This window comes from Gymnoscopelus microlampas (genome assembly GCF_963454915.1).
Source record: "Gymnoscopelus microlampas genome assembly, chromosome: 14".
NCBI lineage: Eukaryota > Metazoa > Chordata > Actinopteri > Myctophiformes > Myctophidae > Gymnoscopelus > Gymnoscopelus microlampas.
Window position 1 is genome coordinate 22,338,459 of NC_139951.1, and position 9,772 is coordinate 22,348,230.

The 9,772-nt window shown below is 42.2% G+C and overlaps 1 protein-coding gene across 1 annotated transcript; it reads left to right on the forward strand.

Moving 5' to 3' along the window:
- Positions 1–1,548: 1,548 nt before the first annotated feature.
- Positions 1,549–9,571, forward strand: plbd1b (phospholipase B domain containing 1b; the record flags this gene model as incomplete). The annotated part of the gene is made up of 10 exons (XM_084077637.1): positions 1,549–1,721; positions 2,122–2,205; positions 2,345–2,486; positions 2,628–2,774; positions 3,336–3,480; positions 5,754–5,954; positions 6,898–7,038; positions 7,911–8,096; positions 8,522–8,628; positions 9,395–9,571. The coding sequence occupies exons 1-10, from the start codon at positions 1,564–1,566 to the stop codon at positions 9,569–9,571; spliced, it is 1,488 nt and encodes a 495-aa protein (XP_083933763.1). The 5' UTR covers positions 1,549–1,563.
- Positions 9,572–9,772: the final 201 nt, after the last annotated feature.

Sequence of the window (9,772 nt, forward strand, 5' to 3'; positions counted from 1 at the left end):
CCTGTTACTGCGCATGTGTGGGAATTCGATCGTGTACTTGTTAGGTTAATTTACAACCTTGAAACGTATTATATTAGTAGTAGTATATTAGTTGTATATGAAATATAAATATTAGTGAGTTTTTGAAAAGTAAGGTTTAAAAACTAATGCAAAAGCTACATAATGGAAAGACATATGCACATTTTATTTAGGAATATCACAGTCAAAACCCCTCCTGAGTAGAAACAATGGAATCGTCCTTGAAACGTCGGCAAATCACCATGGTGATCGCGTCACATTGCTTGCAAAGTAATTATTTCCACGTATGTTTTTATATGCTAGACTTCCTCTGAACAATGTATATATTGATTAAAATTATTTGCTGCAATACGTACAGAACATACCACCGAAAAAGCTCAGAGAAATAGGATACGTTTCCCCAAACGGCTCTCATTGTTAAAAACTATAAGCTCCTCCTCTACTGACATCAAGCCCCAGTGGCCTAATGGATAAGGCACTGGCCTCCTAAGCCAGGGATTGTGGGTTCGAGTCCCATCTGGGGTGAAATATTTTGCTTTCAAACAATTAATTACATGGCGTACATTCTGATAGCGTTATGTTTCTCGTTAAGAACGCATGCATACCAGCAATGGTACGGACTACTCGACTATCGAAAAGTAGCTAATTAATGTGCTTTATGTCTCGTTCGTGGGACGACTGAGCTTCCAGTTACAACATCGGAAACGCATGCATGTCTATTTTTCATTATTGAAATTACATCATGGCTTCATGGAAGCACAACAAACTTTGCATAATTTTGAGCGCTTTGGTTGCATCAGCGCAAACTTACCGTGAGTAATAGCCTATTTGTTTATTCCTTACTAGCCACTTATGTCCATAAATATGCGTGCATTTCGAAAACGTTATGTTAGGTGGAAATGTATGTTTAATATATATTTAATGTATAAAGCACGTGCAGAATCAGATCAGGGGCCAAGAATGAAAGCATAGGGAAATATAATTATGAAATATAGTATCAAACAATCCCCATCTTTATTCGATTGTTATGTAGTGTTTGCATGATTTTTTTTTAGGGTCACAGAATGGTTAATTTGTAAATTATATATTGTAATTGCAAAAAACAAATATTGGAATTGAAATCCTCCTTGTTTTGGGGCTTAACTAATTTTATTCTGATCACACATAGGATTAGTTATGTAACAACATAATAATAGAATGGATGGCTTGCTGTCCCCCACAAGTTTCTCCTATCTAATATAGCATGCTGTCTGACTCTGAATCTGTTCTGCAATGTTCTGTTTCAGTATATGTGTTTTTGATAGTCCTAGTCCTTAAATGCTTAATATTTGCTTGTCTGCACCAATTACCACAGACAATTACTTATTTGAATGTCACATATCTGGCAATGCAGTGTGTCTGATTCTGAACTGGTCATGATGTTTTCTTACATAATGTGTGTCATCCAATCCAAGCCCCTTTATCCTCCTCTTATGTCTAGATTACCAAGAGGCCACAGTGTCCTGGGATTCTGCCCAGAAGATTGTCATTCTGAAAGACGGGGTGATGGAGAGCGGGGGAGGGGCCTATGGATTCTTCAATGATACCCTGCTTCTATCTGGATGGGGGGTCCTGGAGGTGCGAGCAGGCTTTGGGGAGAGTCCACAGGACGATGAAACCACCTACCTCCTGGCTGGCTACCTGGAGGGATACCTCACTGCAGAGTGAGTGGTCCAACACGGCCACACAGGTCATATGTATACTGGGTAGAAGCCTTCCATCATGTTCAACCTCTAAATAGCTGAAAAATAAATAAATAGGCCTCCGGCCATCCGTTGTACCTGTTGTCAGAGTACCTGTTGTACACATCTGTCTGTCTGTGTAACATTCATGTCTTATCTGAGATTTGAACCCGGATTTCCTATGAGAGAACAACTTTCAAACAGTATTACTTGTCAACCCCCACCACCGCGTAGGTTGTGGGTTAGAATCCACCGTGGTACATCCGGCTTTGTTGGGCGTCTATACGAACACAATTGGCCCAAGTAAGACGTAAGTCTTATATCTCTTGTGGATCAATAAGGTCTTGCCATATTCTCATCTTATTTGATCATATCTATTTAGACAGATGTTCAGTCACTACAGCAATATGTACCCTCAGCTGATAAAAGATGAGAAGATACTGAATCCTCTGAAAAGATTCATGAGGTAATATCAAGCACTCACTTTCTCCCTCTCTCTTTCTTTATCACTGTCTTATAGTCTATATTATATATTAGATATACAAAATCAAATGTGACATTGCATGAACGCCACTACTTACCCCCTGTGCCTGTGTCAACCAAAGCAAACAGGACTACTGGGCCAGAGAGCAGGTAAAACTGAAGAGAAACAGTGACCTCCTGTGGCGTCATCTGGGACTGATACTGGCTCAACTGGATGGGCTTCAGGCTGGGGCTGCACACTGGGCCAAGGGAAAATACAAAGAGGTGTGTGCGTGTGAGTGTGAGTGCGTGCGTGTGAGTGTGTGCGTAAGTGTGAGTGCATTGTGTGTCTATTCATTTGAAGGAAAAAGACAATTGTCACAGTTTAATTTAATTCATATCATACCCTCTCCCTCTCCTCCCTAGCCTCTGTCAGTGTTTGCAGTCCAGTTTCTGAATGGGATCGGGGACCTGTTGGACCTCATCCCAGCCCTGACACAACGCTCCAACTCCTCCACAGGAACAGCCTCTTTCAGGATGTCTGGCATGGGCCACTGCACCGCGCTTATAAAGGTTACACTCACCAACTAATTTGGCTCAAGCTGCGAGTGGGCTCTCTGTGTAGGCTTTAATTGCTTTTGTTGTTCAGGGCTAAGGGTATCGAAATACTAACGATCCCAGCTGAGTGGAATCAATGAGGGGATAAAATCACTTTCATTCAAAGTGGAATAGGAGTTGAGGACTGTGAATGAGGAAATGCTCATTCCAAAATGATGTATCTATCTATTGACATGCAAGCAAAAATAAGAGTTGCCATGACAACAACGGCAATTATTGCACCATACTTCTTTAAGCTTTTTCGCCGTTTCAACGTTATCTTTTTGACAATGTAATTATCTGTGCTTATGAAATAATGACCTCTGAACGTCAGGTAGCAATCTTTTCTCAGTATGGATATATAGTGTAGTAGCAGACAATTTGACTACAAGCCATGCAAACTAACTTTTATGCCTCAACCAGTACCCTACACACACACACGCACGCCCGCCCGCCCGCGCGCGCGGCCCAATCCACCATCTACAACCAAGACCAACACCTTTCACTACCCCATCCTCTCTGCTCTTCATCTCTCAGGTGCTGCCTGGCTTTGAGAACCTGCTATTCGCCCACTCCAGCTGGTACACCTATGCCGCCAGTATGCGTATCTACAAACACTGGGACTTCAGGCTGTCAGACACACACACAGCCACTGGCAGGATGTCCTTCAGCAGTTATCCTGGTACAGTATGTCCACACGATGCGCACATGATGTGAGCAGGCGATGGCATTGTGGTCAGGGTTGTCTGTGGTGGAGTTAGACAAAACATTGGACTGTACTGTACATTCCAGCTCGTGTTTAGACAACCAAGTGCAACAAGCAGCACACTTCCTGATGGACAATTTATTTAAAGTGTCTCTTTAATTCAGTGGAACAGCTTAGTCTGCAAGCTATTTTCATACCACTAATAGCGGTTTCACACTACGGCTCCGGGTGCGCACCCTGGGCCACTTGGCTGATGTTGTGGTAGTGTGAACGTTGCGTATCGTTCCCCGAAACGGATCCCCGTTCCGTTCCCGAAACCACCTCCGGAGGCAGTCTCGGATCCGAATCATGCGTCCTCGGAGACGGTACGCTGCAGTGTGAAAGCAAGCGTACTGTTTGACGGAAGTGGCCCGCTATTTGGAATAGGTGACGGTATATAAACTCGACAAAAACAGTCAACAAAAACACGTCGCAGATCAATCCACAGGGGTTCAACCATGGCCGGATCCCGCGGGTTAATTTAATCATTAAATGACCAAATGAACCCGTGGGATGATGCGCTAAAACCCGCAATATTTATATATAAAACTTATTTATTTATTTATATAAAACATTACATACAGAAATAGAATGAGAGCGCGAGATAGAAAGAGAGGCCGTGTCATGGCCATATAATGACAGCAACAATATATATATATATATATATATATATATATATATATATATATATATATATATATATATATATATATATATATATATATATATATATATATATATATATATATAATAGTATATCTTGTGGATATCTTGTGGAGTTTCAGCTACTATGCATCCCAGAAATATATAGCTTATAAGGCTTTGTAATTTGAAATTTGTAAGTAAATATAACTCATTTAGATGTAGGCCTACGTAGGTTTATGGTTTCCCATGGACTATAGCCGTTTCACTCATGATGCAATTTCTCTTTCATAACAGATACATACATGTGCCAGATAATCCCCACACAAAGAGAGTAAAAAAAGAAAAGACGTTACTTTATTTAGTAAGACATGAGAAACAGTACATGGAAGTACAATTCACAATACAAGGTTTCAGTCATTCAGTCCGACTTCACTGTATAGGCTAGTTGCCTTTTCATAAATTATATATTTTTGTACTTAAGCTGTCGTGAAAGTTTATAATATTTAGAGAAATGTAAGGTTTCAAATACAAAAGTAGTAGTTGTTGTGAAGGTTAGTAAACTGGACATTTAGACTGAATGTTTCCTGTATCCTCATCTTGCGCAAATGCACACAAGTGTTTCACCAGGTTTTATTTGTGTTGTTTCTCATAAGCGTGCACCCGTTGTCTGTCAACAACACGCGCGCCAACAACACAGCAGTCTGTGCCTTGACTTCTGTGCGCTCGCGTCGTTCTGCGCTCAGTCCGCTCCTGACTCTCTCCCCAGCGGCCGGCAACCCTATGCCGGCAACCCTATATTTATGCGCGACCAGCACAAACATTGTCGCATAGTTGATGACGTCTGTGTCCACTGGCGAAGCACTATGTGCGTGCCGCCACCTATAGGATCGGGGGTATATATGCAAGTGTATTCGAGCGCGTTAGAGACTTGGCCAGTGTGAATGCGGGCCAGCCAAGCGCACTCGGAAACGGAGCGGTCTGGAGTGCGCACCCGAAACCATAGTCTGAAACGGCCCTTAGTCAATCATTGGAGGTTGAGTAATTTTGTCACCAAAGATTTGCCAAGTGTTTCCTAGCCATAAAACATTTTCTTACTGGGCCGGCTGGGCCGCATTCCCATTAGAACACAAGGGGTTTTAATATGCTATTTTTAGAGACGTGGAGGACAGTGTTATCACTACAACAGCTATACTAAAGTGACAGGCCAAAAAAGATTATAGTGTGCCAGTGGAGGTGGCTGACCATACACCCTGATCTCTCTTTGACAGTTAGAGCTGGATTAATATATGAACAAGGAAAACCCATAAGGAGTCGCTCCTCTAGTTGACATATTCTTACCTTATTATTATGTATACTGTTTTGTTTCAATGTTATAATACATTTTGGAACATTGTGCTATGAAAATACATATTCCTCTTCTTCTCTCCACATCCTCCTGTTTCTTTCTCCCTTCATTCTGGTCCCTCAAAATGTCACACTTCATTCATTCATCCTCCCTCTCTTCTTCACGGCATGCCCATGGCCCATCCCCCTTTCCTTCAACACCACCGCTACCCCTCTCCCAGGCCTCCTGACGTCTCTGGATGACTTCTACTTGCTGGGGAGTGGTCTGCTGATGACTCAGACCACCAACAGCGTCTTTAACACCTCCCTGTTCACACAGCTCAGTCCTGACAGCCTGCTGGCCTGGCAGAGGGTCCGCCTGGCCAACAACTTGGCACGCAGCGGAGAGGAGTGGGCACACATCTTCTCTAAGCACAACTCAGGTGAAGCGTCCCGCCTTCTCCGTCAGCTCAGATAGTTGGCGATCAATCCCAGGTCTAGTTGTGCTGTTGTCTGGTTTCCAGGCTAATGTTGTACCATATTCAATAATCAATTTGATTAATGTTGTACCAAATCTCAAGTTATCTCATGACACTTTACATATAGAGCAGGTCAAGACCATACCATACCATAGAGTGAAACAGAAATTCAAAATATTGTTTACATACACACGCGCACGCACGCACGCACGCACGCACGCACGCACGCACGCACGCACGCACGCACGCACGCACGCACGCACGCACGCACGCACGCACGCACGCACGCACGCACGCACGCACACACACACACACACACACACACACACACACACACACACACACACACACACACACACACACACACACACACACAAATAAGAGAGAAAAAGAGAGAAAGAGATAGGCTCCAGTTAGGCTACACTTACTGTATGTAAGCACATGTTCATCTGACCCAAATCTGGCTTTTGTCATCCTCTCTCCATGGTCTGTCTGTGCTGTTATATGTTGCCAAAACATAGTCTTTTTACTCTCACGGCCACTATAACAGAACAGAACAGAACAGAACAGAACAGAACAGAACAGAACAGAACAGAACAGAACAGAACAGAACAGAAAAAGAAGCCTATGATAGTAACAGGCTGGTCTATTAAAATGCTCATGCCGACTATCTGCTGGTGCTTACCTGCCACCTTTGCCACTGCTGTTTGCTTTTGCCCCACCTCCACCCCAGCATCCACCTGTTGGCTCTGTTTCACTTCCAGTCCCAATGCTCTTGTGTTGGCCTTCTGTGTTTCACTAAAGTAGGGAGTGAAAAGAATCAGAGCTCTTGAGGCCAAAATTATATTAATCTTATTTATGAATAAAATATTTGTACGTAATCATATGAAGTTTATCATTATTCCAGGCACCTATAACAGCCAGTACATGGTGGTGGACCTCAGCAGGGTGTCTTTAGGTCGGAGCATCGGGGACGGAGCACTGACGGTGGTGGAACAGATTCCTGGGAAAGTTCTGCACTCGGATCAGACACAGACCCTACGCAGAGGTAAGGGCACATCAAGACAGGACAGAGATCAGCAAGTAGAATTAAACTGAATATTCTCATATATAAGTGCAGAATAGAACTGAGCAGAACAAACTCCCTCAAATGCCAAAGGATAAATCATTTGACTTTCGATCAAAGCTATAATCGTGTTCAGACTCTTGAGTGCGTGAGTGTGCTGGCTTGACATTTTCATAACTTACAGAGGACACAATGTATCGACATTTGTCGCCAGGCAACAAGCCTGGGCCATGGATCTTATCTGGTATCTGTGATGCTTATCGAGATATGAGACCAAAGCACTCAGACAGATAAACAACCAAATATGTTTGAGGTTATTTCTGTCTCTGATGTCATCGCACAGGACCCCTGCTGTTATTGGCCGACTGTCTGCCTAATGTACAGTACAGTCCAGTATATGACACTTAAAATGCTTTGAGCAAAGATGAATTCTAAAGAAATGAAGAAAAAAAACATTTCATTTACACAAAAGTGGACTACTAGCACTTGTAAAGATTGTGGCTCCAGAAGTGCTAAATGGATGCTGAACTGTCAGATGTTATGATTCGTTACCCATTACATGGTTTAATAGTCAACACTTTGATCTTTTAAAATATATTTTCCCGGCATAATTGAAGAGTATACATTTTTATTAAGGTTTCGTCCCAATTCTCAAGAATGGGTGATTTACATTTTAGGCTGATTAGCTTTTAGCGTTAGCATATGGTGAAGCTGGGATTGAAGTCACAGTAAAATCCATAGTGTTAATATAACTCTGAGTTGTACAAATGTAACTGGTCCATTTGGATACATTCAGTTTGGGACCCATTATATTACTGGACATTCATTGTGACTACCATGTCCAATTCTGACAGGCTACTGGCCGTCCTACAACGTGCCGTTTCACACAGACATATACAACATGAGTGGCTACAGTGTGATGTGGAAGAGACACGGCGAGGACTTCTCCTATGACCTCTGCCCCCGAGCCAAGATCCTTCGCAGGGACCAGGCCAGGGTGACGGACCTGTCCTCTCTCAAACACATCATGAGATACAACAGTAAGTTTGCTGCTCAGAGCCGATTCACACACTTGGAGCTTGGCTGGACTGGGACTAGGGCTGCAACGGTTAATCGAACTTAAGCGATTATTGATAATTTAATAAAATAATCAATTAATGATCAATCCCTATACTGGGCATGTCATTAAAGGTGAAAATCTTTACAACAAAATCAAAAACTAAAGAAATTGTCAAATAGTAGATCTACAACCTCATAACGTGTTGCTGTGCGACACATTGTGAGCGTGTAGATCGCATATTTTCACTAGTGGGAAAATAGCTCTTTTTGGTCTCTTTTGGGTCTTGAGCTAAAGGGTTTGGTAACCACTAATGTACAGCAACATAGAATAGATACTGTTGTCATTTCAAAGGAGGTTTACCTGGAAAAAGTAAGAGAACTAAATCTTAGACCGGCTTCATTTCAGACTACAGGAGAGATCCGTATGCCAAAGGCCATCCGTGCAAAACTATCTGTTGCCGTAACGATCTGAGACCAAGGAGACCACACCCAGGAGGTTGCTATGACACAAAGGTCAGAGGTCACTATTAGCACCCTTAGATCATTTATGAACTGAAATATAAATAAACAAAACACAAGTCTATGTAATAATATGTACAAGACAATGTTAGACATTTTTGTCTCTGTATTTTCAGTCGTTAGTTTTTGCATATCTCTCTAGTTTAGTTCATAGTTCCATGTCAACAGACTTCACTTCATAAATTAATAATACCAAACAATCCATCAATAACTTCTAGAGAGTAAATTGAACTTTGTTAAGGACATGTTTATAAACATTTATACATATTATTTTTTACAGTGTACAGACAGACCTAGAAGCTACCTCATTTCATCCGCTGATTTACCAACTACAGTAGTTCGATTTATAAATCTAAACTACAATTAACCTCATAGGTCATTCCTCTGTCATTTCTAATAGTGGCCCGTAGCCAGCTATTGTATTTCATTAGCGTTTCATGAGCTTTTGTATTTCTTTAGATCTAATGGGGTCATAGGGGCAGTTATTATGGAAGAAAGCCAGGTCTTGAATTACAGAAGTATACGAGCCCATAACTGGATCCCAAGTATCTGCTTGTCAGTCAGCAGTATAAATCTGTTATATGAACCCACCAAAATGACTTGAATCTCCCCTCTCTCTCTCTATCTCCCTCTCTCGCACATGTACACACACACACACACACACACACACACACACACACACACACACACACACACACACACACACACACACACACACACACACACACACACACACACACACACACACACTTCATTACAGGTAACAGACTACCGCATGGCTCGTCAGTTTGTTGCTGAGGCCATAAATGGACCAACCACACAAGGCGGATTGCGGCCATTCTCGTGGCAACGCTTCAACCACACAGCGCACCAGGGTCTTCCAAACACATATGACTTCACCTTTGTCACTATGAGGCCTTCTGTATATGAGCCCTAACATCAGAGAAAGACAAACAAGGTAGATCAGGTCCACACATTCAGATGAGCAATTCTAACCTTTGCCCACTACTGCAACTTCTCTGTTCTCCTTTGCTGACATGATTTTACCGCTTTTTTTTCTTTCTGGTGATATAAATGCAGACAGAATTATGGGTGTAAAAGAACAGTAAAAAAGATATAATATGTAAAGATTTGATTA